The 27,628-nt window shown below is 45.5% G+C and overlaps 13 protein-coding genes across 13 annotated transcripts; 10 read left to right on the top strand and 3 right to left on the bottom strand.

Annotated features, from left to right (window-relative positions):
* Nucleotides 1-216: 216 nt before the first annotated feature.
* On the top strand, nt 217-3,132 carry L199_001797 (uncharacterized protein; the record flags this gene model as incomplete). The annotated part of the gene is made up of 4 exons (XM_064887550.1): nt 217-240; nt 327-571; nt 816-2,514; nt 2,590-3,132. 4 exons carry the CDS (start codon nt 217-219, stop codon nt 3,130-3,132), a joined length of 2,511 nt encoding a protein of 836 aa, XP_064743622.1.
* A 687-nt stretch (nt 3,133-3,819) lies between these two features.
* Nucleotides 3,820-4,776, top strand: L199_001796 (uncharacterized protein; the record flags this gene model as incomplete). Its single annotated transcript, XM_064887549.1, has 1 exon — nt 3,820-4,776. The coding sequence occupies one exon, from the start codon at nt 3,820-3,822 to the stop codon at nt 4,774-4,776; it is 957 nt and encodes a 318-aa protein (XP_064743621.1).
* Nucleotides 4,777-5,720: 944 nt separating this feature from the next.
* Nucleotides 5,721-6,653, top strand: L199_001795 (uncharacterized protein; the record flags this gene model as incomplete). The annotated part of the gene is made up of 1 exon (XM_064887548.1): nt 5,721-6,653. The coding sequence occupies one exon, from the start codon at nt 5,721-5,723 to the stop codon at nt 6,651-6,653; it is 933 nt and encodes a 310-aa protein (XP_064743620.1).
* Nucleotides 6,654-7,054: 401 nt separating this feature from the next.
* Nucleotides 7,055-9,158, top strand: L199_001794 (uncharacterized protein; the record flags this gene model as incomplete). The annotated part of the gene is made up of 7 exons (XM_064887547.1): nt 7,055-7,170; nt 7,281-7,596; nt 7,726-8,109; nt 8,244-8,431; nt 8,544-8,644; nt 8,749-8,971; nt 9,062-9,158. The coding sequence occupies 7 exons, from the start codon at nt 7,055-7,057 to the stop codon at nt 9,156-9,158; spliced, it is 1,425 nt and encodes a 474-aa protein (XP_064743619.1).
* A 195-nt stretch (nt 9,159-9,353) lies between these two features.
* L199_001793 (uncharacterized protein) lies at nt 9,354-12,098 on the bottom strand (the record flags this gene model as incomplete). Its single annotated transcript, XM_064887546.1, has 16 exons — nt 9,354-9,439; nt 9,538-9,808; nt 9,884-9,966; nt 10,073-10,219; nt 10,283-10,295; nt 10,377-10,448; nt 10,517-10,550; nt 10,615-10,689; nt 10,858-11,000; nt 11,079-11,137; nt 11,229-11,276; nt 11,344-11,395; nt 11,462-11,548; nt 11,607-11,681; nt 11,759-11,865; nt 11,966-12,098. The coding sequence occupies 16 exons, from the start codon at nt 12,096-12,098 to the stop codon at nt 9,354-9,356; spliced, it is 1,485 nt and encodes a 494-aa protein (XP_064743618.1).
* Nucleotides 12,099-12,652: 554 nt separating this feature from the next.
* L199_001792 (uncharacterized protein) lies at nt 12,653-14,047 on the top strand (the record flags this gene model as incomplete). Its single annotated transcript, XM_064887545.1, has 10 exons — nt 12,653-12,713; nt 12,796-12,809; nt 12,873-12,942; nt 13,035-13,119; nt 13,180-13,215; nt 13,267-13,332; nt 13,409-13,502; nt 13,569-13,583; nt 13,648-13,710; nt 13,772-14,047. The coding sequence occupies 10 exons, from the start codon at nt 12,653-12,655 to the stop codon at nt 14,045-14,047; spliced, it is 780 nt and encodes a 259-aa protein (XP_064743617.1).
* A 471-nt stretch (nt 14,048-14,518) lies between these two features.
* On the bottom strand, nt 14,519-15,272 carry L199_001791 (cyclin-dependent kinase regulatory subunit; the record flags this gene model as incomplete). Its single annotated transcript, XM_064887544.1, has 7 exons — nt 14,519-14,533; nt 14,601-14,620; nt 14,718-14,735; nt 14,819-14,925; nt 15,010-15,079; nt 15,176-15,195; nt 15,253-15,272. The coding sequence occupies 7 exons, from the start codon at nt 15,270-15,272 to the stop codon at nt 14,519-14,521; spliced, it is 270 nt and encodes an 89-aa protein (XP_064743616.1).
* An 888-nt stretch (nt 15,273-16,160) lies between these two features.
* L199_001790 (uncharacterized protein) lies at nt 16,161-17,763 on the top strand (the record flags this gene model as incomplete). Its single annotated transcript, XM_064887543.1, has 2 exons — nt 16,161-16,373; nt 16,444-17,763. The coding sequence occupies 2 exons, from the start codon at nt 16,161-16,163 to the stop codon at nt 17,761-17,763; spliced, it is 1,533 nt and encodes a 510-aa protein (XP_064743615.1).
* A 244-nt stretch (nt 17,764-18,007) lies between these two features.
* Nucleotides 18,008-18,577, bottom strand: L199_001789 (60S acidic ribosomal protein P2; the record flags this gene model as incomplete). Its single annotated transcript, XM_064887542.1, has 3 exons — nt 18,008-18,028; nt 18,097-18,258; nt 18,419-18,577. 3 exons carry the CDS (start codon nt 18,575-18,577, stop codon nt 18,008-18,010), a joined length of 342 nt encoding a protein of 113 aa, XP_064743614.1.
* A 563-nt stretch (nt 18,578-19,140) lies between these two features.
* L199_001788 (uncharacterized protein) lies at nt 19,141-20,635 on the top strand (the record flags this gene model as incomplete). Its single annotated transcript, XM_064887541.1, has 2 exons — nt 19,141-20,115; nt 20,180-20,635. The coding sequence occupies 2 exons, from the start codon at nt 19,141-19,143 to the stop codon at nt 20,633-20,635; spliced, it is 1,431 nt and encodes a 476-aa protein (XP_064743613.1).
* A 370-nt stretch (nt 20,636-21,005) lies between these two features.
* L199_001787 (uncharacterized protein) lies at nt 21,006-22,249 on the top strand (the record flags this gene model as incomplete). Its single annotated transcript, XM_064887540.1, has 5 exons — nt 21,006-21,472; nt 21,544-21,656; nt 21,725-21,841; nt 21,906-22,042; nt 22,112-22,249. The coding sequence occupies 5 exons, from the start codon at nt 21,006-21,008 to the stop codon at nt 22,247-22,249; spliced, it is 972 nt and encodes a 323-aa protein (XP_064743612.1).
* A 711-nt stretch (nt 22,250-22,960) lies between these two features.
* Nucleotides 22,961-24,239, top strand: L199_001786 (uncharacterized protein; the record flags this gene model as incomplete). The annotated part of the gene is made up of 3 exons (XM_064887539.1): nt 22,961-23,144; nt 23,210-24,126; nt 24,210-24,239. The coding sequence occupies 3 exons, from the start codon at nt 22,961-22,963 to the stop codon at nt 24,237-24,239; spliced, it is 1,131 nt and encodes a 376-aa protein (XP_064743611.1).
* A 1,163-nt stretch (nt 24,240-25,402) lies between these two features.
* L199_001785 (uncharacterized protein) lies at nt 25,403-27,533 on the top strand (the record flags this gene model as incomplete). Its single annotated transcript, XM_064887538.1, has 11 exons — nt 25,403-25,501; nt 25,563-25,712; nt 25,768-25,830; nt 25,890-26,110; nt 26,169-26,337; nt 26,394-26,557; nt 26,611-26,654; nt 26,708-27,006; nt 27,070-27,182; nt 27,236-27,289; nt 27,347-27,533. 11 exons carry the CDS (start codon nt 25,403-25,405, stop codon nt 27,531-27,533), a joined length of 1,563 nt encoding a protein of 520 aa, XP_064743610.1.
* Nucleotides 27,534-27,628: the final 95 nt, after the last annotated feature.

The following is a 27,628-nucleotide window of genomic DNA, read 5'->3' as shown; positions in this document are numbered from 1 at the left end:
CCACGTCAAAATCATACGAGACGAGCATAGTGGAGTAGTAGATCAGGAGACCACTCCAGTACAGGATAGTATATACATATTCCAAGCATTTGAACACAGCATCAGCTCCTCAAAGAATCCGATCGAAAACATCTATCCCACCTACTCTCACCCCTCATCCCTTCTTCTCGCTTATCATACCTATCCCAACCTCATCCCATCTTATCATCTACCAACATGGCTCAGATCATACCGCCTATCGTGAGTGACAACACAACTATACATAGCAATACAAGCCACAACACACGGAGACAAGCTGACATAACCCAACTCCACATCCTTTACAGACCTCACTACCAATCGATTCCAGTGCGGCACCCTCAGTGGAAGATATCCAAGATCGTCTACCATCAATATGTGTAGATTACCTATCTCACGACTGGTCAGAGGAGGATGTATGGGCATCGTGGAGGAACATGACGAGACATAAACATGAGATTGCTAATGGTGTGAGATTGGAAAATGCAAGTTGGAGAACATGGCAGAAACAGAGAAACAAGTTGAAGACGATCAGTCCAGAGACGCTCAATTGGTGAGTGTCGCTTCGCGTTGTAACATCTTACGTTCAGGGAGAAAGGAGTATCAATATGGTGATGAGAAAAGTATGGAGGAGTGGAATTTTTATCCGGCGATAATACACTGTAGTGTTGGAGCAGATCGTCGTCGTTGAGAGTAATCTGGCTAACAGCTCTTCTCCCCTTTCTCCTCCACCCTTCCCCCTCCCCTGTCTCCCCTCACTCATGCTGTCTTTCACTACCCCAACCTACCCACCGCAGGCTGAAAGACTCCGATGTCACATGGCTGTATGGTCCTCTACACACCGCCAACGTCGAGCCCGTTCGACCCCTCAAAGTCGCTACTACCGACGAACGTCTAGGTATCGATCGACCCAATCCCAACCCGCCCGTCACCACCAAACCCATTCTCAAGCATCGAACACTATCCGAAATGCTTACCGGTCCACGACCATCTTCGCCTATTCTCGAGGCTACCTCTCGGGATGAGATCAACTCAGATAGCGATCTCGATCGACCCATGTTGCTACAAAGTAAATCCGATACTAACGTGATGAGAGCGCGTACGCAACCTGTCATCAGAGAGAGATCTCCTCCAAGGGATTTCAATCTGGATGTTGGAACTGCGACCGCACTTGCTAACAATCAAGATGCCAATAACAAAGGGGCTACGATCAACTCTCCAGGCTCAACTACAGACGGACAGAACACCGCTGGTGGTAAGAAACATATCAGTTTCAATACCTTTGTCGAACAGGTCATCGCATTGGACGAACCGCGTGAACAGCAAAATAACAACCTGGATAGTTCGGATGATGAGATGTTGGAAATGAAACCTTCCTCGTTGAGCTCTAGTAGCAGATCATCAAGACCTTCGTTATCAAGGAACTCTTCCTCCGGATCGAACTCAGATCATCTGACAATCGCTAAGATCGCTCCTACCGTGTTAAAGACATTGAACCTACCTGGAAGTTCAGGTGCGATGATATACGCTCCACCACCTGAATACCAATCGCCCTCGCTCAGTCACCATAGTCAACAATCGTTCGACTTCCCTTCACCTCAAGTCGACAGGGGGACAGGTAAATGGGCGGACCACGATGAAGACGAAGATGATTATGGTTCCGTGGGATTCGATTATTTCGGTGGACCCAATCTCGCCCGTGATGATGATCGCAAATCATCTGCTCAGCCTATACCCACTCACGTTGGAGCCTCACCCAACAAACAGGCTCAAGCGGTACCACCTACTGTCAGCCAACCTCCGCCTCAACCTAAATGGAGACAACAGCAGCAACAGCAACAACAACAATCGCAGTCACCTTCGGTCTCAGTCGAGCCTTCCTCTGTATCTTCCAACAGTTCATCATCGTCTTCCTTGAACGTGATGTCCCCTCAACCCGGAAGAAGTATACTGAAGGTCCGATCACCTCAAACCCAAACCGCTGCCATTCCCGAACCCTCTTCACCCCCTACGGCATACTTCAACTATACTCCGTCAGCTGCAACCGGTATCGGAGGTATGAGAAGTTCATCTGGAGCAGGAGGACCATACGACTACTCCACACCGAATATTGGTCCCACCGGATCTCCTCAGACCTCGCCTACTGCGTCAGTAAACGTAGGGGAAGAACAACGTGGTAGGGGGCGGACACCCTCGAGGGATAGAGGGTTAAATGATCGATCGACTTCTAGGGGAACTTCGACCAGCTCGACTGGATCTTTCGGTTCAGCCTCGTCAGCCAGATCACCCACTGAATCGTCTGCCAGTGGATCCCAACAGGTGTTACCTCGGAAATCCGGTATATCAGCTAGCTCACCACAGTTGGATAAGGTACAAGAAGGTGTATCTTGGGAACCCCCCTCTGCCTCTGGATCAAACGAAAAGGAAAAATCGAAGGATCAAGCGAATTATGTTCCTGATCGATCCAACACGCCCACACCACATTCATCACCCCAAGTGAGTAATCTTCACCTTATGATGATTTACAAAACCAGAAGAGAGATTCGGTCTGACTGACATTTTTAGCTTTAGATTTCCTTACGACCCTTGAAAGATACCTCTCCAGCTTCCTTACCTCATTCCAACTCTACATCTTCATCTTCTTCGAAACCTACCTCTACGACTTCCTCAATTACCGCCAATGTGCATACAAACGATCTACCCAAAGCTGATCCACCTACTATCGTCTCTCCTACTTCTACTTCCAAAACTTCATTTTCCCACAATCAACCTTCGGCATCGGCAACCACTGCCACACAAGCTAGTACAAACGCTGGGAAGAAGGCTACGATAGCCCACGTAGGGACCAACGCCCAGCCCACACTAAGCCATCAACCTCTCTCTGGAGCTGGAGCTGGACCCGCCGGGGTCGGCGTGGGTAACGACGATGATGACGGAGCGAGCATAATGGGTCGAGCGGCCAACATAGCTTCTACCGCGAAGGATCTGCTAGGTGCATTATGGTATGGTAATGAGGGTGGGGTGAATACCAGGCAGCAGCACGGGGCAGGTGGTGGTAGTGGTGGAGGTAGTGGACGTGCGGGTGGACATCGAAGAGGTGCATCGTTAGGATAGTCTGAGGTCATTTCTCTTTTTTCTCATGATATACCTAGTACGAATTTCAAGCCGAGTATCAACCAATACATTACAGTGTTTCTGTCTTTCATTCTTCATATACGTTCTCTTTTTTTTCTCCCTTTCCTTCTTGTCTTGATATATCTCACATATATATAGGAAAAAAACACAATTGACGGCATGGAATTTTTCTATTCTTTTTCTCGAATTTGAATCTCTAGAATAAGGTGTATGCATGTATTCTCTTTCTTCCGTCAGTCCTCCTCGACTCTCTCGCTTTGAACAAGAACGCTTCGACTGTACAGTCATCAATTGCGGATGGATACGTGAGAAAACCATCCACTACTCAAAGTGAGCTCACTGATCGGTCAATGGCCGGGGTGTGATTGATTGGTAAGTTACTTTACTGTCTGAACCCGGTGTATGTCCTCGCGTGTGTGGCATGATGCCGTTGTTCGGTGCAATGCGGATCATTACGTTTATGCATAGTGGGGATTATCACTTGGCCGGTGGAGGTTGTCCATCCGTTCCCATCCCCGTGGTTAACTCGAGGCCTATAAAAGACCATTGAAAATCTTCTGTTCTCACGTTCAGTTTACAATATCCTCTATCCAGCTGAACTTACTCTTATAGTCACAGGATACAACAATAGTAGATCATAGCACATATTACCACCTCGCCACAATTATGACAGCCCTTCGAACAATCCTAGTAGGCGGAGCTACAGGTCGACAAGGCTCGGCACTCATCGACGCTTTAATCTCCACGCCAGATACCCATTCGCAATTCGTCCTCCTGGCGCTTACTCGGGACGCCTCATCCGCCCGAGCTCAGAGGTTACTTAACAAATCACCAAAGATGATCAAACTGGTTCAAGGAGACTTGAACAACCCCAAAGAGGTATTCCAACGTGCCAGGGAATCAAGTCCTGACGGGAAAGTATGGGGAGTATTCTCGATGCAAGATAAAGATCCCAAGGTATACCCGAATTACCTTGATTCTCCAGAGGTCAAACAATCCTTCGGTCTGATTGAAGAGTCTATCAAGAATGGTGTACAATACTTTGTATATACTTCAGGAGATAGGGGTGGAAATGAGAAATCGTGGGAGAACGAAACCAATGTTCCTCATTTCAGGACTAAATACCATATCGAACGATACCTCCTCAATCAGATGAAAGAAACCAACAGTACGATGAAATGGACGATTTTCAGACCCACAATGTTCTACGAGAACCTAGAACCGGGTTTCGATATCAAGATATTCATGACTTCCTATCGAGATACCCTTAAGAACAAAAAATGTCAATGGATATCAACGATTGACATTGGCATATTCGTCTCGAAAGCTTTCCTCAAGCCTGAAGGATATCACGGTAAAGCGATATCTTTGGCAGCTGAAGAGTTCACGTTTGAAGAGCTAGATGAGAAATTCAAGAAGGTCACGGGAAAGGGTGTACCGGTCACATTCGGATTCATGGGCAAGACTCTTGGACTGGCGGGAAAACATTATCAGGTGATGTTGGACTGGTTCAGGGATGAAGGTTACCAGGTTGACATTGAGGCTTGCAAAAGGATACACCCCGGGATGATGAGTATGGAGGAGTGGTTGAAGGAGAAGAGTGCTTATCCGAAGAAGGAATAGATGGAGTATGGGTCAGGTCGAAGGGATTGGAGTGAATCTTAGTTTACTATATACCCTGTCTGCATAGTACAGTATAAAAGTAGTTCGAAGTTAGGTTTCAATATGTTTACACATGTAATAAGATGATTATTAGTAGTATTACTTGTAGTATGTTGATACACGATGACCCGTAGCTTGATCAAACCAAGTTGAATGACAATGCCACTATCGATTGTATGAATCATTTGAGTATTGTTTACCAGTCTCAAGCTATAGAACGGACCTAACGATTCCACAGATCACCACAGAAACGTCGATATAATTTTCCTTTTGAGCACCCACGATTTCTATGCTTCTGACGATATCTGACAAGTACTCGCATACATCCCATCTTAAAAGTCAGCTCGAAAGTCACACCCCATGGGCGATACCGGAGAAACCGCGGTGATTCCGTTAGATGACCAACAATCGGTAAACATCTGCTTAGCTTATCAAATATCAATTTTCCCGACAACACTGACGAATACTCGTAGCTTTGCAAAGCATTTCCTGGATATGAGAATGCCAATGACGACTATTCAACGTAACCTGACATGTTGCCCGAAGGTCTCTTCACTACATAAGGAGGAAAATCTGACGGACGGCTTATCAAGATCAGTTTCTCCGCGGTTTTTTCTTGGCCGCTCTGTTGATTAAATTGATCATAGATCGGTAAGCAGTGAGCGAGATGATTCGATGTAAGAGTCAAAAAAATTGGAGAAAAGGTATAAATACCTTGAGAGTCTGGGATCTTGGGTTTGAAATTTCATCGCAACAATCAGCTTTCTCTCACTCAAATCGACCAAACCAATAAGATCTCTTTCGTAGGATTTACTCTGACCTATCCGAGACAACCACTCATACACTCGCATTTCTCCCTAAATACCTTAGCACATTCTCGAAGATACCCACACATATAAACCACCATGTCGCAATCTATCCTCGTCACAGGAGCCACAGGTAAACAAGGTGGCGCTCTGATCAAGCACCTCATCTCTCAACCTCAACCTGACCGATACACTGTCCTCGCCGTTACTCGAAACATCAACTCTTCCAGTGCTCGACGTCTGTTATCATCATCACCATTTATCAAGCTCGTTCAGGGTGATCTGGACTCTCCTTCCGACCTATTCAAGTCCGCTCTGAAGGTCTCGCCCAATAACAAGATCTGGGGTGTTTTCTCCGTCCAAATTGTCTCTTTGAGGGAATCCGATACAGCTACCTCGACAGAGGTCAAACAGGGTACGAGTCTTATCGATGAAGCTCTCAAACATGAGGTAGAGCATTTCGTCTATAGTTCGGTAGATAGAGGAGGAGAAGAGAAATCATGGAACAACCCTACGCCTGTACCGCATTTCAAAACTAAACACCTCATCGAGCAACACCTCAAGAAGTCTACCGAGGGAACTAAGATGGGATGGACGATCCTTCGACCAGTCATATTCATGGAAAACCTCGTTCCCGGCTTTGGCGCCAAGGTATTCCTTACCGCTTTGAGGGATACGATGGGCACCAAAACGATGGGTTGGATATCAACTTACGATATTGGATTCTTTGCTGCTCAAGCGTTCCTTCAGCCTGAGAGATACAATAGAAAGGCATTGAGTCTCGCAAGTGATGAATTCAACTGGGAAGAGATGAACGAGAAGTGGAAATTATCAACTGGAAAAAGGGTACCGACCACGTTTAATTTCCTAGGGTCAGCCTTGAAAGTGGGAGTGAAAGAGATGGGAGTGATGTTGGATTGGTTCAGGGATGAAGGATATAAAGCAGATGGGGACGAGTTGAAGAAAGTTAATCCGAACATGTTGGATTTGAAAACTTGGCTGGAGACCAAGAGTGATTTCGTGAAGAGATAGAGTTAGTGGCTTTGTGCTTAGTACGAGTATGATAGATCTCCGTATACGTATTCTTCTCTGTTGCCTTGCTTTCCACTTTTTCATTCGTATATAGATCTATAATAGTAATCTTCGTATGAATCATCTCGAGCATAACGCATATCCACTTGGAATGTATACAAACATCGCTCAGTCAGTCAGTGCCATGTGACAACTCATGTCTATCAGGAACAAGCTAAGCTTAAATCCAAAAATCAAAAATCAAAGTCAAACAACAAACATCCTTTCCGGTAAACGCGTTTGTCACCGAACACAGATCCACAGGTAACATCCACTATTGGTTGGTATATCTTATCACTCCTTATGTTCATGAGGTATATCTGCTCAGCCTAGACTGCGACTTAGACTGGACTACCCACGACATGACTAGCACCCCGTACATACCATGGAACGTATGGCGTAAAGTAAGGGATCTGATACTATGCGTGTCAGTAGGGTTGATAGCGTTAGAATTGGGTGGTTGGGATATACGCACAAAGTGGGTTAGATGTCATTTCCCAATCTCCAGTCGAGGCCATCTGCCTAGAGATAAAATAACAACATACATAGTAATGAAGGAAGGTTGTGATTGACATACTACGTTTTTAGTGTCGGTATCAAATCCACCATAAACCCCTATAATCTCCCAGGGTTCTTACAATATTCCAAATGGAATCCACACGAAAACCGCTGGATCCCATTCTCATCCACTCCTCCTCCTCTACTCATAGCATCGTTGATGCGTTCGTCCTGGGCTGTGAAACCCCCTTCTGGCGAGTCGGATCTGAAAGACCCAAAGGGATGGTGGGAGAAAGACGTAGCTCCGGATGGGAACGATTGGGAAGATGTGAGTTGGGCAAAGGGGAAGACAGTGTTGGTGCTAGGGGATAGCGTTAGTAGATTTCATGTGAAGTATCTGTGTGAGGTGAGTAAACTATTCAATCCATCGAGCACACTTTCTTGAACGATAAGCCCACCATGTCGACAATAACTATATAGCCACAGACCTGGTGACACATTCACAAGCAGAGCTAATTGTCGAATCCATTGGCAGATGGCAGGCGAACCACTCCATGAAATGCCATGGGGTCATCCCTTCTCTCCACCCAAAATAGAAGGCGAAGAAGCCAAACCTGAGGAAGAGAGACTACCAGAGACATTGGAAGAGATCGAACGATCCAAATCAGGCTCACATGCCGAGAAGAACCTACGTCGGCGAGATTTCGATGCAGAAGAACTAAGTGATATCCAACCTGAACCTATTGCTGAACAGTCAAATAACGGTACGGTGTATAGTTATGGGAAAAGGGATGGATCTAGACATGTAGGAAATGAAGGTGGATACATGGGACATTATTGTCATATACCTGGGATCGACCTGATGGTCATCCAGGTGTTTAATTATGGTTTGGATGAGAAGAACTTCTGGACATTGAGGGTGAGTCCTACCCCATCAACCACAGTATCTGTCATTATAGAAACGCTCAACCTTTTACTGCCAAATGACAAAATGATCACACTCGCTGTATGATCGAGGTTATCTGACTTGACTTGACTTTGTACTTCACTTAGAGCGATTACATCCCCCCGTATACCATCGAATCCCGTCTGACCCTCCTCGCCCAGTCGTACATCCGAGCAGCAGGCAGATCGTCGACTGCTCCCGAGCTGACCTATGTAGGTTCGGCATTGTGGGATACCACGAGGTGGATGAGGGAGGATGCCGCTGATGGGAAGGATATATCTGAGGGATTGACCAGGTGAGTGAAGGGTCATTTGCCCTTACCATTTCCTGTTCATCATGGGATGGGAGAGAATGCAATTCTGCATCTCAATAATCATCGCTGACTTCTTTTTTGGTAAACTCAATAGAGAACGACTTAATTGGTATAGAATCAGAATACGTCAAGTGCTCATGCATGCCAGGCAGGTATTCCCAGACACTAGATTAAAATGGGCCACTCATCATTATCGTGAGTCTCCTCTCATCTCCAACTCATTTGAATATTCGGATATTCTCATCATCATAATGTCTTTACTCGAATGTTTCTACTGATCCTTGTGCCTATACGTACAGCCCTTCGAGCTATGTCAGGCTGGTTCTTCGAGGGTAATCAATCCCAGAAACCCCAAAGACCTCAACAGAAGCTCAATAGGTTATCACCCCTGCATGAAGCGGCTGCATCTGCTTTAGAGGATCTAGGCGATGCGACTTCGGAGCAGAGGAGCGTACTGAAGAATGTAGAGCTGGGATTGTGGGGTAGGAAAATGATGGGTATGGAAGATCATCAGAAGGATGAGTGAGTCGATACATCCACATAAATTCGGCCGCATTAGATTGTCAGATGATGAATCGCTAAATTCACTTGCTTTCGCTTTACTCGACACAGCTTACATCAAAACTTGTTACCTGGTGGATATCTATGGGCAGATATGATGTTGTACGATCTACGAGAAGCGGTAACGAAGAAATGGTGGAAACAGTAGGTGGAGTAAAAGAACTGGTCTTGATTTCGGGTTTTCTTGTTTTCGTAGATAGGGAAATTCTATGCGGAATGTATATCGTGATGACACGCCTTACCGTATGCATACATTTCTTCTGATGGTAACAATCTCGTCCCCAATATGATTGCATACAAACAGCCTTAGACCTCATCTTTGCCATGCCTTGCGGTTACCTTCTTACACTTTCTCACTGAAACCTTTCTCTCCCCTCTTGGAATCTTTCTTGAGGATCTCATTCAATCTAGTCCGTTGTGTACAATTATCTAACAACCGATAGAAAAATTGTCAGCCTTCGTCTTTCATTCTTCAATCACCATCTGTGCCCCCTATCTATCATACGAAATACTGTAAGTCAACTTACCAAAACTGAAACTCTTTGCCAACTCATCTAATTCCTCTTTACTTTTCCCCCTAAAGAGTTCTGCATACTCTTTGACCATTTCCTCACTTAACAGAATATTCCTGACCAATCTGGATAGATGACCAGCAACGTTCCATGAATCGTTGACACCTCCGCGAGATGGATATCTAGTTTTGATAGTGGGTGCATTGGTGGATAACCACTCTACGACAGGCTTGAATAGATCTTTGACTTGAGAGTCATCGGCACCCCACTTGTTAGCTGCGAGGTGCTATAAAAGATTTCATTCAGCTCAGTCGCATCTTGAGGAAGGTCCTCTCAAATGGATTTTCCGTATCGGACATACCTTTTGTTTTTGCAGGAATTCCCATATGAGCTTGACATATGGTGTATCTTCACCGGCATAAACCATCCCTTGGAAACCGACGTCTAGGCACGTAACAATAATGAATAGTCAGCCAGACACCAAATTGACTTCACTGACCCATCATCACATCTGATGAACAAACATAGAACCGTTCTATTGCCAACTCACCCTTGTATACCCAGATGGACCAGCTCGCTCTGGCCTTATCATATATATCAAGCTGTAAATTCAATACGTCGAATCTACTATCATTGATCTTCTCCCAATTGGGGAAACCATCATGGGCATTTTGGTAAACCGGGCCAAATTCACCGACTAGACAATTCGCTTATCAGTCATAGCTCGAGATATAGAAGCTCAGTTAGGTTTTCGACATACCCCACACCGGACCCTGCAAGTAATATTCATAACAGTCAGTCAAAATAGTCCACATGGACTTGCACCTTACTTTGCACTGCACGAATAGACTCACCTTGTGTTTCCTCATATACTCGGTCTTCCGCTCGTAAGCGTCCTTATGAAGTTGGATCTGTTCTTTCGTGCCCTAAAGAGAATCTATATTACACTCATTTCGTCCAGATGTATCGTCGGTATTTCATGTCAAAAACTTACTGTGTAGAGTTCAGGCGCACTTGGGAAGCCATAGCTGTCAAGCAAGCAACTCTAGGGTCAATTTCAACTCTCTCGATCTACGTTGACAGATCACTTACTTGGAGTAATCATGACAAGTGTATACCGAGTTGGGCAAAGGTTTACCGAAATGACTGAAATCAGCTGCGAAAGTGCTAAAGAAGAGCCAAATCACACATCAAATTTGGCTGCCAGTTGTGTGTCGGCTTGTATTGATATGGATATAGACTCACTTTCCACTATATCATCCGAGATGATAGAACAGAAGGATCAGCCCACGGTCAGAGGCAGTTTCATAGTGATAGTGAGAAGTAAGGACCCACTCCAAGAATAGGATATGATTCTCATCAATGTTCCTAATAGCTTTCTCGACCCTTTCGTAAAAATCGATCAAACGAGTATGTTTCTCATCGGTAGGTTCGTTGAGGGGGTTATAGCCCGCTACCCATGTGTTATGTTTGTAGTGCTGCATTCGTTGGAAATTTGCATAGGATGAGTGGTAGTCCTTTATGCAATATATCCGAGGTAAATGAAGTCAACATACCCTGGCGAGATGCTCCCAGATGATGATAGTTCGATCTTGGAAATCTTTGTGGTCGTAGACTAAGTACCTGAAAGTCAGATTCCCCATAGAAACATACCAGAGAGCATCGACGATAGGCGCTACGTGATTACTAGCCGGCAAGAAACTCACATGCCGCTTTGTGAGTCGGATTGTCAGAGTGCCAATCGAAGTTCTGTCCTATAACCGTTGCGCGATGTCAGCAAGCGAGAAGAGTACTGAGCATGACATTCATGTACTAACTTACCTCCTGGTGCCGAATGAAGATCAATGATGGTGTATATACCATACTTTGCGCACTAAATGACATAGAATTGTAAAATGACTATCGGGCCCCAATGTGAAATAACAGGATCACAACGTACAACATCGATTACCCTGTCAAGATGCTTAAGACCTTCTTTCTTGAATACTCGGGGATTCATATCATCTTCGAAGTGGTGGTAGTTGATCTGAACTTGATGACATCAACGGATGTCATTCTACATGTTCAATTCTACGTGTACTCACGGGTACCCTAATACAGTTCAGTCCAAGAGACGCGAAGAATTTTGCGTCTTCTTCGCCGAAGAAGTATTCGAGGAACTGGGACGATCAAGGGTATAACTTCAGATTAATCATCTACTCCTCTTGAGAGAGTATATGAAAGCAACAACACCTACCTTGTCAAAGAAATACTCATACTTCTCTTCTCCCAATACATCTTTCAGAGCAGCCCGTACTTGATGTTCATGTCCCGTATAACCAGTGATGAAATTCTCCATGTTCACTATTTTCACCGGTGTGAGTGACACACCCTCACTGACAATCTCTTATTTATCCTATGAAAGGCCCAAAGAAGATTGTGTTGAAGAGGGTCGGACACTCACTCCATCCTCCTATAGCTGTACCCTTCAAGATCACCTCCTCGCCTCGCAAGGTGATCTTGGTGCCGTGTACTTTGAGGAAATCGCTCTTCATAGTCGCGGGTGGTGAAGAGGATTTGGAAGTGAAATTACCCATGATTAAGATTAAGCTCTACTGACGTATATGTAGTGTGAAAGCTGTCATGCATGCATGTATATCCTGTCTTATATCTGTTTGCACCATATGGGGTCTATGATGAGATGGGCATGCACGAGTGGAGGAACCACACAAAACATCGGCGCCGATTCTACCGAAGCATGTACGATTGCCACGTCACTGTGTAACGGTATGGGACGGTGTCATCGTTATCACTTTGGATGACTCACTCACCCCGGACGGACTCTGAAACACGTTATCGTCAACAATCCAACCTTCATCCCTGATTGTATTCCTATTCCACACATCTGGTCATATCGTACACATCTCGGATAGATACTCAGAAGATCTCAGTCGAGAGAGAGAGAGATGGCCACGAAAGTCGCACAGAAGAGGGTATGTCCATGTCCACAATTCCCTCTTCCTCCTCCTCCATGTCCGTGCATAAAGGAGAATCAGCGTACTGACTTTCTTTTCTTACAGCTCCAGAAGGTCAGCTTATTCGGGCTCACCTTGGCTACATAGCTGATATATGACAACAGGAGTATCTCGCCATGCAAAAATCACCTCCACCGTTCATCTGGGCCTGTCCTGAGGAGAAGAATATACTTGATTGTGAGTTCAAGGTTGACCTAACTCAATCAGCCTGTCAGCTACTTCTTAAGCGATAGTAGCTGATACATCTGATACGATATAGGGCACTTCATCATTGTAAGCTTTGCGATCATTGGGTTCCGAATTCAGCTTATATGTATGTCATGTTGATCAATGCAGCGAGGACCACCTGATACGCCGTACGAAGGAGGAGAATATCACGGGTTGATCTGGTTCCCTAGCGATTATCGTGAGCTTCCCTCACCACATCGCTATTTGTGCTCTTCATCTCACAGTAGTATAGCTAACGCAATACTCATGCGAAATGACAACCCATCGCAGCATTCAAACCGCCCGATGTCAAGATGTTCACACCTTCAGGAAGGTTCGAGACGGGTCATAAGATCTGTATGAGTATGACTTCTTAGTGAGTTGGATCCAATACACTTGCCCGGGAGTTATCAGCTAATGGATTTGTACTGCGTAGTCATCCAAGCACGTATGTCACCTCATTGCCTGATCGGTTAGCCAATACATGCCGGGAATGCCAAGCTGATTCACAATATTCATATAGGTGGAACGCAGCGTGGTCGGTAGCGACTATTCTTACTGGTCTGTTGAGTTTCATGCTTTCGGATGAGTAAGTAACAATGGAGTCCTGATCAGCTGATTTTTGTTTAAGCTCGTTTAACAGTAAGCTGACAAGTTGTAATTAGGATCACCGCTGGGGCTGTCAAGACGAGTGAATCGGATAAGAAAGTATTGGCAAAGCAGAGTCATGCGTTCAATGTCGCCAATAAGAAGTTCAGAGTGAGTTGGAGGAATATTGGTGATTTCATGACCCGCTAGTAGCTAACGGTCCCATCAACGAATTAGGAAATCTTCCCAGATGTGAGTTGAACTTATCCTCTGAAACAATCAATATCGATTCTGATCATTCTTCCTCCATGCGCAGTACGCCAAACCGGAGATGAAAAACCTACCCGATATGGGCAAAGGTAACCCTTCATCTGCCTCCGTAAGTTCCCATTTCTCCCTTCTTTCGAGGACTGACCAAGCTGACATAAATCGACGTTGAGACATCCAAAGTCGTAACCCCGAGTACCACGACCCCATCCTCCACCTCCATCTCCACGACATCCACATCCACAGATAATTCATCTTCCAACACCCCTGCTCCAGATGTCAACCCAAGCACAAATACGATAGGAGCGAAAGATGTCAAACCGATCATCAATCGTCCACCTCAACCACATGGAGCGCAGAATTGGATGATAATACCCAGTTGGAGGTGGGTGATAGCTGTGGTCCTATTAGCGGTAGTAGGTAGATTATCTTCATTTGTGGGACTATAATCGGTGACTTTCAAACCTAGATATGTTCCTTCGTCTCTTCCTTATGGATCGAGGGAGATTCGTAGATTCATGTGGATTAGTTTTTCATCATAACGTCGAGGCTTTATCATTATTTATTGATTATTTATTATGTCTGTTGTATATGCGATGATATGATATGATATCAGTTATTCTGGAGATTGTCTTTTATGATTTTGCATAAGATGGTCGAAGAGAAAAGACATCAAAAGATCTACTGTGAAACAGCCTACAAAGGAAGAGACGAGAGATGAAAACGAAGTATATGAAGAAACTACCAGTCGAATTGATCGATTGGCTGAAATAGTAGAAAGGAAAAGAAATCTCTACTGCACAGATACTACTCCACATGGCCTTTCCAACCATCTTTATAGACTTTGAGCCGCTACCTCCTCTATATGTGCTATAAGCCGCTGAATCGCTGAGTCGCGTGGGGAGAGATGAAAAGAATGGTTATCGCTTAGCGGGCTGAGGTGAAAGAAGAGGTCAGCAAGGATATGTTGGAGCCATAAAAGAGGTGACGACGGAGGCTCACGAGTGGTCGTCGGAACAGTACTGATGTGATTTCAAAACAGGTCAGTATGACATTACGAGTTGGACAAAAAATCAACACCATCAGTCAGGAGAGGTTGAGAGTGTGACAGTAACTCACAGATATGTGGTTCGGGTGCTATAAGAGGTAACAACAACCGAGAATCAGCGATCAACCAGTGCTCTCCTAGTGACACGACATCTTCGAGATTGATGACCCACCATGCACTTCGAAGTGTTCCCATCCTAAAGACTGCGTGATCCCTATCCCTCTCCATTCATTCTCTTCGAGTATTCTCAATAATCCCGAATCATCCGGTGAGAAATAACTGGATAAAGGATAGGGGCATTCGTAAGCATTCCAACCATTCAACACTCGAGGTCCATAACGTTATTCGTATAGACAGACCCACCTTTTTGGGATGTACTTCAACATGGCTTTTGGAAGTATCACATGTCGATATTCGAACCTATCATCTGAATCTATCGTGATAACAAATTTACTCCATAAGCAGTCGAAGCATCTCCTTTTTCATACTTTCGGCTTGAATTTGGGAGTGAGAATTTGACTTCACGTACATCGATCTGAATATATGATCCTGCATATATCCATCTAGTCAGCTTCATCATATCCACTTGTTGATGATAGTACCCACCTCTCTGCCAATTCCTCCATGGTGGGCTGTTTGCTCTTGGACATGATATCTGATCTATGGGAAGGTTATGGGATGATCCAATTGATGAATTCGGCTCGAATTGTATTCCTTGCTTGATCTGTGTATCCGGAGACGGTGAGAGTTTCTGTAAGATTGTGCTTATCTTTGACTGTGATAGTGATCAAGTTTGAGTTGTATTTCAGGATGAGAGTGAGAGGATGAGAGGATGAGAGGATGAGAATATGAGAATTGCAGTCCATAAGTTAATCGGAAAAAACGCGTAAGATCTTACTCGTCGAGACGTGAATGAATGAATGATCTGATGGTGGAGGAATGAGAACGGGATCAAATCCCATTCCGTGTACTCTTACTGGACTCGTATACCCTCATATGCAAGGATGCATACGTACAGCTAAGAAGGACGGATGCATTCACTGTGCTGATAGAGGGAGAAGGAGCATGGCAGGCTGAACCTGGAGTCTGATACATGAAAAATGAGACAGGGAAGAGACGGCAGTGAAGAGGGCGTGGCGGAGAAGACAAGGTGGTGATAGAGGACGGGATGGGATGGGATGGGAAGTTGAACTGAGGAATGTTGGAGATGATTCAGCGAAGTAGGGTCTCAGAAGTCAAGGCGAGCTCGAGAGAAAGCAGGAGAACGGACGGAATTGGGGACCAAAAGAAGGTGAAATGAGGTGATATGGGGACAGAGGCGGATGCATACGTTGTTTACAAGACCTGGCATTATGACTACTTGATCGCCATTGCCAACCTAAACTAGAGGAGAGGTCATTATACGTATATATGAATATATATATAAGTACTCAGAGTTTCTTGCCACTTATTTGTGATCGTTCTGTTCTTGAAGTTAGTCATCATCCACTGAACCCTCAACGGTGTAACTTACCATGTCCATCTATCCTCCAGATCAGTTTGCAGGGTATTACCACGGTATCCCATCTCGTCCGAAATTAATCGCACGGAGTGATCCCTCAGAATGGACGCAACCTCGATCGAAGATTGACAGCGGATATCCTCGAAAGAAGATAATAAGACCTGTGGATTCATCTCATCCAATCTGTTCAATCTGGAAATCCGCCCTCGGACCCCAACTGCTCAAAGTCATCGATGAGTATACGCGGCTAGCAACATCCGTATCGGTGGATATCCTACATATATCTTATGACGAAGAAGTGGATCGGTATACCTCCGGAATCAATATCGATCGCTAGAGGTGAAGAATTAGTAACAAGATGTGAAACCTTGTTGAGAACGTCTGGATTAGTGGATGTACAAGTCGAAATACGAGAATCACAAGTGATATCACTCTCTGGCGCTGGTCCTGGACGAGAACCAAAACCAAACCCAAAGCTGATATTGAAAGAACCTCCTATCTATACGTGCGACGATGTGACCTATTCGATCATTTCGAAACTTTCAACAGCGATAGGTCTAGGTATAACTACACCTATATCTCGCAAATCCGATTCCTACGGGACGACTTCTTTCCACTTGGAAAATACCAAAGAAGAAGGAAATTTCTACGCACTCACAGCTCGTCATGTTGTGTCCTACTTTGAGTTTGACGATACAGATGTCCCCGTTCCTATTCCTGTTGTATTGTGCAATCATCTTTTTGAAGAATGTATGGAACAGATAGAATACCTTATTAGGAAGAACCAGGAGGAGGTTGATAAAGCCAGGGTCGATATGGATTCTATTGACGTAGGAAAGAATGAGAGTCTAATCAGAAGAGCCAAGTATGTATTGGATTATAATCCATTAGACATACAAGATCTGGAAGAACTTCGGAGAGAATTGGTGGATCAATGGTCGCAAGAATCGCAAAGAAGGATAGGTATCGTTCGTTATCATCCACCGATCAATTACGACCATAAGGCAGAGGTTGATGTGGACTTAGATGTAGATCACGGTAGAGGGCTCAATGATTGGGGAGATGATTGGGCTTTAATCAAATTGGATAGAGATAAACTTCCTTGTTCAACGACTCTTACCAATATAATCGATTTAAACGATCGGTCAGAATTTAAGATGGCAAGTTGGTCAACCGAACAACCTCTTCTCAAGATCGATAGAGCTGGTATGTTACGGTTGAAAAATATCCTCACAGAAGACGATATGGAGAAATCATCGTTAGCCGTCATAATGCGAGGAGCGAAAAACGGAATTAGACTAGGTCAATCAATGTCTGTATTTTCAATGGTGAGGTATCCGTATCCCTCAAAAAAATGGATAAAACAATGGCCAATAACGACGATGAATGAATGGGAATTTCAATTCCGTAAATCACCCACATTCGCCGATCAAGGTGATTCAGGCGCAGGGGTCGTAAGTAGAGATGGAAAATTCGGGGGGATCGTGGTAGGTGGTACAGGAAGAGCAACGAGGGATGGATCGCGTGCAATTATAGATATCACTTGTGTGATGCCAATGTTCCATATAATGGATAGGATAACAGAATTGGGTTTAGGTGATTTGCAGCTGTTATAGGGTTCTATGTCAATAAGAGTGGGAAATGAAAACCCATACACCGACGTCAGTGTCTTGGCATGGTGCTTCCGAGAATCCCTTCGACCCAGTCGATGAAAATTAGCTTAGATGAGGTAGACATATCATGCATTCCATAAAACCCATCTACCGAAACCCAACGTATGTGTTTGTTCTCCAGAAAGACGGTTCGATGAATTTACAATGATACGGAGGAAAGTCGATTGAAGATGTTGAGCGAATGAGCTTAGTCGAAAAGACCGAAACCCTATTGGACACGAGAAAATCAGCATACGAAAAGCATGAATGAACATATATCCCGAAAGGTCTACGCACCATGTCATCGTCGGACTCCTCCTTAGCCTCCTCTTTCTTCTCCTCAGCAGGGGCAGCGGCATCACCACCGGCAGCGGCGGCGGAAGCACCACCAGCAGCAGCGGAAGGAGCGGCACCACCGGATGGGACGGAAGCGAGTTTGGATGAACCTTCAGCGATGAGCTATGGGTTTAGAGAAGTTAGCGAGAGTTCAATGTGTTGTTACATAGCAAGTGCGATCAAGATATTTTGTTACTGGTGATCCCCCATACAGACGTAGAAGATACTCCTACGTCCCGGAATACCAAACTGTATTATTCGAGATCAAGACCACCCCACTCACCTCGTTGATGTCTTTACCGTCAAGTTCAGAGATCAATTTGTCGAGTCTCTCTTGTTCGGCCTCGATACCGACGGTCTCGAGGTGAGCCTTGACGTCGGCAGCGGAGGGGGAGGCGTTACCACCGAGTTGGAGGAGGAGGTAGGAGGCGAGGTACTTCATCTGTAGGTAGGTAGCAAGGCAATCAATCAGCGTTCTGTTCATCCGACTTCTCCTCATCCGTTTCTCGCCAGATCCTTCCTTTCCTCCCAGCCAGACATGGAACCTCGCTCACTTTGTTTTGTTGTTTAGTGGCACGTCAACCAAGTTTAAGCTATCAAGCAGGAGAACGTTTGAGCCTTTGTTGATGATGAGGAGAAGGAGTAGTAGAAGAGTGGCCGACGTCGATGTCAAAATTCGATAAACCACAGAGCAACGAACGACCACGAGAGTGTCAGTAATGGAAATTACTATGGCACTGACCGGGATTAAGCAGTGTGGCATACACCTGGTGAGCACCTAAAATCCGATATCGGTGATAAGGCTTTGGTTCAGTCCACGTGGTCACGGACTCTTCCGCTTTTGTTGACTTACTTCGGTTTCATGAGCTAACCGATGAGTCCACTTTGGACACCTTCACATCCCCTCTTCTCATCTCTCAGCTCACAGACTTCAATATACATATAACTGAATACATCCTATGTGGACATCCAAAGTCACTCCGAGTGAGGCAGCTCATACGGCCAATGACCTCGAGAACACCCATAATCCGACGTAGACCGCTATCTACCAAGGATCCCAACATCGAACATGGGAGCTCACCTAGACCTGTCCCTACTACGCCACGCCAAACCGACCGATCACCACCTCATCGAGCTGCGTTGCTTTCCACTCTTAGGTATGAGCAGACATTAGAAGCTACCCCTTCACCACTTAGAGAGCTAGAGAGAGGATGGAAGGAGGTACGTAGGAATAGATTGGGGCTACCTCAGCCGATGGATGGAGATGAAACGGCCATTCAGCTTAGACACACCCATTACGAACAATCCCCAGATCCTGAGAATATAGATGAAGAACATCAGAAGGAGCTCAAAGGGGATCGGAGGAGACAGATAGATTCTTATAATGGATTCAAGAGAGACAGACCTGAACGAAATAAAAACCAAATCAATGTCCGATTTGTCACTTCTTCATCTTCAGCTCTTCTTACTCCACCTCATACACCGCCAGAATCGCCTAGATCCCCGCATGCTAATGTATCAACAATGATCAACCGAAACGCATCTAAATACCCTCCGCCCACGAGTATGACTGTCGAACCGAAATTGTCTACAGCAAAGACAGCATTCGTAACTTCTCCTCTCGTACCGGATACAATACACCGAGAACAACCATTTACGAGAGATACTATCCAACCAATTCTTTCCTATCCGCTCCCACCGACCTCTCATCCTGTCCCCATTCAGAAGAACCAGAAAGATACGATCTACATTCCCTCTCAACCATCATCCTACGAGATGATCCTTTATCTTGTAGGTGGACGAATCGTCAAGGTGAAGAAGGGAGGGAGCTTGGTCGAGTTCACTACTGGAGATAATAAGGGGAAGAAAAGGGAGACAATATTGAAGATCTCTCATGCGGAGCATTGGGTTCAGGGGGATAGGAGAGATTGGGAGAATTTGAGAGGGGTGGTTGAAGGGTTTAAAAGAATTACACCGAGGGTGAGTTTCACTTCCCCCAAAACAAGTATACCCGTTGACATTGACTTGGCCTTTCATGTCGTAGATCAAAATCTTTCATCCGCTTGGACATCTGTCGATTACCTGCTCAACACCGCCTGATCTCATATTGACCTTTCGGATGCAATCTGCTTTGACACCTCCACTCCCCCGAAATGATAAGGCGGAGACATCAGCACTATCGAGCCGAACTGAATCCACGAACAGCGCATCCAGGGCTCGGCTCGTGTATTCTAGGTCTACCAGGGAATTAAGGCTCGATACTGCCTGTACAGACGTGCTTTGTAAAGAGGAAATTAGGACTAGAAGGATCATACGTATCTCTCGTCAAGTTGACTCTGTAGCTCTGAAAGAGCAAAATACTCGTGATCAAGTTGGTCTTGAAAGTATATCGCAGCTATTTGGCCTGGACACTGAGTTACTAGATTGGAGGGAGGAGGAGAAAGAGGGGTTGAGAAGGTTATGGGTATTGAGGAGTGAATGGGTTAGATGGGGTGGGTAGGTGGGTAGGTCGGTAGATCATTGTAGCTCCTCGATATCTCAATTGAGATAATGTACTCTCTGAGCTTGTAGCTGTTGTATCCATTAGTGACCTGTTGTATCTCGTTGTATGCACCTGTCCTCGGGTTCTCTCATTGTATCATGCACAGTCTTATAGATGGGTAGTGCATAGCAATCCTAACAAATAGGAAGAGTGCCACATCGAGGCGAATGATGTACGGTGGCCATCGGTGTTTTCGGAGGTATCTCTACGGTGAGAATCCTGTTCGATGCGTCTATTTGACTTTTTATCAATGACTTTATCAACAACCCACGTCCATATATCTTATACATTCTCACACATATAGTCATATATCCAAATCAACAACACCATGTCGAAGCATGTCACCCGCCCACTAAGAGCGATAGGCTCATCATCGAGGATAATTCGCAGGTCAGCATCGACCGTAGCTGAATCGTCGACATCCTCATCTTCATCTTCCGATCTATCTCCTACATCTTCATCTTCATCCTCATCAACCCCTTCCGAACCATCATCAAACAAACCAAGCGGTCTACCAAGACAAGCATTCTCGATCCCTTATTCTCCTGTCCCTCGTTTACCAAACTTCCCAAATACCTACAATTCGCCTATACATAAACATTATAATCACCCATCACCTTTATTCTCCCCTCCACACCCTTCGAAATATCCTACGACGCTGGAAGATCAGAATGCATTGAGGAAGGAACAGAAGCTTTCGGCTATATCTGGATTGAGCAGGGAAGAATTGAGGGGGTTGAATAGGTTTGTGGTGAGGAGTAGGAAAGTGCAGCATATGACGAAGAAGGGAAAAATGTAAGTGTCCATGTATGATTGTAACCATGTACCAAACATGGACTGCTTATTCTGTATTGCGTACATTGTAGGGGAGTAAACCAAGCTTATGTAGTTGTTGGATCACCCGAACGAGGCTTGGTAGGATTAGGTAGAGGTAGAGGTCATAATGGTGCTGCAGCTGCCGATGCGGCATTCCATAAAGGTGAGCATGAGCTAGCCAATTTTTGACTGTTTCAAAGACTACAGCTCATGTGCATATGCTTATTGTAGCCGTTCTCTCGATGGACTATGTCAACCGATATGAATCTCGTACGCTCTGGGGAGAAGGTAAAGATTTGACTGGGAAATGGGGTGCTGCGAAAGTACATCTCAGAGCTAGACCACCAGGTAAGTGCGGAACCTCACCTGGTTTGTTATGATTTGTCTTTCTGGCTGACCCATCCCGGTACAGGATTCGGTCTGATGGTCCCACCGATGATTCATCGGTTGTTCACTGCATGTGGTATCAAAGATGCCAGCGCTATGATCACCGGCTCTAGAAATAGACCGGACGTACTCAAAGCGACTATCCAGATATTACACGGTGGTGTAAGTGATTTTCGTCTTTTTGTGTTGTTGGTTGCTGCACCCAGCTGACCGAGTGATTTGCGTCCACAGGGCAACCCATCAGGATTCGGTACGGGTTTGTTCGGCAAGAAAGGGCCGAGGGAGAATAAAGGCCAAGGGATGAGGAGTAAAGAAGAGATTGAGAGGGAGAGGGGAAGATACGGTGTGGATGTCGGTAGAAGGACATAGGGGCAACTGTATAGTATGCATTATCAGTCATACCAGGAGAAGTATCTGCCTTGATACCGCATATACCTTGCCTACTCTTCATCTTGTTAGCATGCGTCTGGGTCCAGTTGATGTTGAACGGAATCAATCTCATCCGCAGAAAACACAATCGCATGATGACATCTCCCCACTGGCATAATCTTATCCTGACCTTCCTCAATCACTTCTCGCATCTCATCTCACAAATGCACACATGTTCAAATGCGTCCACAGCCAGTATAAAGAGACCGACGCAGCAAGAAGCTATACGGTCAGATACAATTCTTCATCGGATAGCATAATCCGCCAACATTCCCAGCTTCGATCCTCCCTCCCCTGCTGCTCTTGTCTGGTCACTCCCCCACATCCCAGTGAGAACACTGAGCTATCTTAGACCTCAAGATTTGTAGAACACTGTGACGTTATCGAAGGAGAATTTCAACGTCGTGGTGGATGTGATGTTCAGAGAGATGAATCATTGGAGCTATACCAGGTTGAAAGATCATTGCAGGTCTATCGCGAGTTCAACAGGCTCGTAGCTGGTCTGTCTTTCGATTGTCCGACCAATTATCATACTGTAGATCCTCGTCTCCCTTCTCATGTTTCGAGCAACGCCTCCGTCGTTATACCTCAGCCGTACGATACCTCGAAGCAGCCGCTGAGCTGAGTACAGCCAAAGGTCCATCGATATTTATGACTTTTCCCAATCTGCTCAAGGCATACACATCAGATTGCGCACACCGCGCTGTCGGTGAGATTCGGGAAGCCTACGAATACCTCGAGCTCGTACAGCCTGCGGACTCAACGGCACCGGGATACTTCAACTTTATTCGGAACTATGCAGTATCACCTATCAACGCGCCCATATTGATGTATGGTGAACATGAGACGTGCTGCCTGGGTGGGATATACAGGTGAAAGCGGGTTCGATCGATTGTTCAGACGAATTCAATGGAAGGGATCAAACGGAATTGACACCTAGAGAAGTGGTAGATAAGTTGATGGAAGTTTGGATGGATGAAAAAGGAATATTCAGTCAACCGTTCAAAAAGTTTAGGATACAAGCCCCTGTGATTAGGAAGAAATTGGTGGATACGATTGATAAGGTCAGTGGGGTGGGTCAGAAGTTACCGCAGCACTTATCGGTGACGCTGGTCAATTCGGATGATCCGGTTGAAGGACATGAACAGCAAGGAACAGCTCTGAAGGATTCCAATCGAGATGGGACGGGTGATAGCGGTCAGGCAGATTTCGAAGTTCAGGATGAAACAGATGTGATCCCGACGACACCAGTATTGGACGATTTGAAAATGGTAGGGATACTTTGTGAACATTTCGAGGGATTGGAGTCACACATACATCAAGATTCGGATCCATACCCGAAATATAGTTTACATGATTTACTATGTCATGAACCTATCGATTGGTCGAAGAAGCAAAGTAAATTGAAGAGATTGCTCTTATCTATCGACGTCTCAGAAAATTATGCCCCGTTCTATATACCGAGGTCAACTCGTTCGCATTCATCAAGTTCGACATCATCAGACCCCTCTTCGCCTTCTCCACGCTCACATTCTCCTCTGAATACGACACCCCAACCATCACTGCACTTAGACAGCCTCACATTGCTTCTTTATCCACCGATACCCTCTGAGACCCCTCCGGAATGGACTTTCACCCAATATCTCCCCTCGATGTCATTTTTTGCTCAAGCGATACTTCACCAATTTGGGACTCGTCCCAACTGCGAATATACAATTATAGTGAAACAGTGGGCACCTAGAAGAGACGAGCTATTGAGTCGGTCATTGACGGATCTCCTCAGGAAGGAGATAAAAGAGATTGAACATAGAGAGAGCGTGGGTCGGAGACCCGGATGTAGACGATTGGAGGGAGCGGAAGAGAAGGAAGAGTTGTGGGAGAGAAGAGGACTATCAAAAAGGCTAGGGGGAGGAATTATACGGATTGGTAGGACGGGTTGAACAGGATGCTTCCCATCTCTGGACATGAGGCATATTATACTGTTGAAAACTGTTTGATGCAAATGTTACATGTTATAGGGTATACTGCACGACATGCATCGAATAGGTCACAACGCTAACCCCACTCGCAGTATTCCTCGCTTGATGTCTACGCGAATGATTTTTAGGTGTGGCTTCTTGTTTCCTCTGTACCTCCACGAGGCCCTCGTGTGGATTCGGGATGATCAATCGAAGTGCAAGATATGCCCCCGTTCACTGTACAACTTCCACATGGGGTGGATAGTGGATTTTTCACATCACGATTGTTGCCAACACGCAGTTGTGCTTTGTCATCCCCGTACAACCCGGATCGATTCATGTATACGACATGTGCCTCCGCAAGGATCCGAATGAATCAGTGTGAAGGAGACGAGGGATGCGATGGTGTTTGACATTATTGACCCATGACGTTCTAGTCTGAATGAGTTGTCCGAGAAAATTTTGAATCGTCCTCGGCCGAGGGATCATATACCGGCGGGAACGCAAAGGCTTCATTGTATTATGCCGGCGGCAGTTGAGTGTTACACCCTGATGTCAGGGTTCTAGGGTTTTCAATCCAAAACTTCCGCAAAGGCATTACCTTTGAGAAAATAAGTTTTGGGTCGTTTGTTTACCCTTACCAATTACGGATCATAGTGCTAGAACCGTCATCTCACACTCGCTTATGACCGAAAAGCGATACTTGCATGCTGTAAAATGCATGATGAAAAATTTAGCCGGTTTAAGAAACAACATACTTGGTACTTGCTTGGTATGATTTGGGGGGATGCGAATGTGAATCTTCACGGTTACGGGGCTTGGAGAATGATATAGGGGATGAAATCGTATCCGCAAAAGGGTACACGGGGTTACATACGATCCGAGATCGTTTCTTTTGTTATATACAGTGTAAAATCGGAATTTGTCACGAGAGAAAGAAAAAATCAAATTGAACTAAACAAACGGTCGACGAAGTCTTTCCCATACGTTCGTTATATAACATATCTCTGTCATAACTTTTTATCTTTCTTCTCTTATCTTTACTCTGTGTATATATAACTCATACAATAATTCTTGACAATCAATCATAAAGAATACATTCTATATAGGAGGTAGATCAGCAATTTTCGACAAGATGGCTCCTAGAAGCAGTAAGAAAGCATTGACATTATGTCTATTCCAAAGTTTGGCGGGTGTGCTCTTCGGTTGGAGTAACTCTGAAGGAAGTGGTTTGGTAAGTCCGCCTCTCCTTCTGGATCATGTGTGCTTTGGCTGATTGTACGGTACACCTCCAGTTTAACATGGACTCGTATCAACGACGATTCGGTGTCTGTGATGCCAGTGGCGTATGCACCCTCGGTACGACCAGACAAAGTGCTATTACCGGTTTATTGAGTGTTGGTGCGACTATTGGTGCTGTTGGTTCTGGTTCAGTAGCCGATCGAGTGAGTCCACTCCACCGAAACTAAAAATGCGATGAGACTGACAATATTTGTATAGTTCGGTCTCCGTCTCACTTGTTTAATTTTCATCTTCATCTACCTGATCGGTGCTGCTATCGAAGTGAGTGAAGTCTATCCCCCCTTATCTCCGCTTCCCACTGACAATAAGATATTCTGTAGACCTCCGCCATGAACACTTATGGACAAATTTGCGTCGCTCGATTGTTGACTGGACTCGGTGTCGGTGCTACATCAGGTTTGGTACCAGTCTTCCAAGCCGAAGCTGCCCCACCAAGATTCAGAGGTTTGGTCACTGGATCTTTCCAATTGTGCGTCACCCTCGGTATCTGGGGTGTGGCGATGACCAATTGGGGTATGAGCTCATACGCCGGTGATGTATCGTAAGTCCAACCCACTCTACTACTGCGTTAGCATATACTGATGATATACCTACTACAGATGGAGAGTCCCAGTAGGTCTTCAGATGGCCTGGGCCGTCTTGTTACTCGTCGGCTTCGTCTTGTCACCTGAATCACCCCGATTCCTCGCCAAGAAAGGAAAGTGGGATCACTGCCGTAAGAACTTGGCTAATCTCCGAGGTCTCCCAATGGATCATCCCGATATCGAGGTGGGTAAAAACTACTCTATCAACAACACAGTCTTGAGCTGACGTATAGCGTACAGACCGAGATGGAAGAGGTTCGTGCCGCCACGATAAAAGATCAAGAACAAGGTGATGCAAGTTACTTGGAATGTTTCTCCGCCAAAGACCGAATTCTTTGGAGGACTATGATCGGTATCTTTGTGCAGATTGGTCAACAGATCACCGGTATCAACTTCTTCTTCTCGTGAGTCAGTCCATCGAGATCACTGGATCTGTCGTGCTAACACAGCTCAATAGCTACGGTGTCCAATTTGCCCAAACTGCTGGTATCGATAACAGTTGTAAGTATATCTCTTTGCCAGAACCAATAAGCCCCCGCTGACAGTGAACACAGATATCTTCCAAATCATCCTCGCCTCTGTTAACGTCCTCTTCTCCTTCCCCGGTATCCTCGCCGTCGACCGGGCCGGTCGAAGACCTGTCTTGCTTATCGGCGGAGCTCTTATGTTTACTGGTCAAATCGTCGTCGGATCCGTATCAAAGGCTTACCCAGACGACAAGATCGCCGGTGACGTCTTGATCGCTTTCACCTGTCTCTTCGTGGCGAGTTTCGCATCCAGTTGGGGTCCAGTCGCTTGGGTCGTATGTGGTGAAACTTTCCCTATCAGACTGAGTAGCTTGTGTGTGACTTTGGTAAGTCGGCGTGTGTCTCGATTAGTGACGATAACAGAAACTTGTCGCTGACAGAGAACATAGGGTACCGGTGCCAACTGGTTGTTCAACTTGATCATCGCTTTTGCCGCCCCTCAAATTCAAGCTATTATCGGAACTGGTATCACCTTTGTATGGGCAGGATGTCTTGCTTTGTCGTAAGTCTCCTGCGAGTGTAGGTGTGATGCAACTGCTGACGGATCCGCTGCAGATTCACCTTTGCCTACTTCTGTATTCCCGAGACCAAAGGGATGTCCATCGAGGAGTGGGTTGAGATTTCATACACACTGCTAATGAAAGTCTGCTGACATGACTACTCCAGGGTCGACGCTTTATACCTCTCTCACACTCCCGCCTGGAAATCAGGTAGCTTCAAAGAATCCCAAGCTAGCTCCCAGAAGCTCGCTTCCGAGAAAGCTTACGCCAGATCTACCCACCGAGAAGGCCAGGAAGGGAAATCCTCCCAACAAACCAGTGCCAGGACTAGTGCCGAGGGTGCTATGGTATAATGGCATACAAACATAATATCATCACCTATCTCATCTCATCATCCATAACAACTCATCCAGCATAATCAAAACATTAGAAAATTGGATCATAGAAC

The sequence above is a fragment of the Kwoniella botswanensis genome, chromosome 1 (genome assembly GCF_036426115.1).
Source record: "Kwoniella botswanensis chromosome 1, complete sequence".
Taxonomy (NCBI): domain Eukaryota; kingdom Fungi; phylum Basidiomycota; class Tremellomycetes; order Tremellales; family Cryptococcaceae; genus Kwoniella; species Kwoniella botswanensis.
Note: the sequence above shows the minus strand (reverse complement) of the source record. Positions and strands in the feature narration are given on the sequence as shown.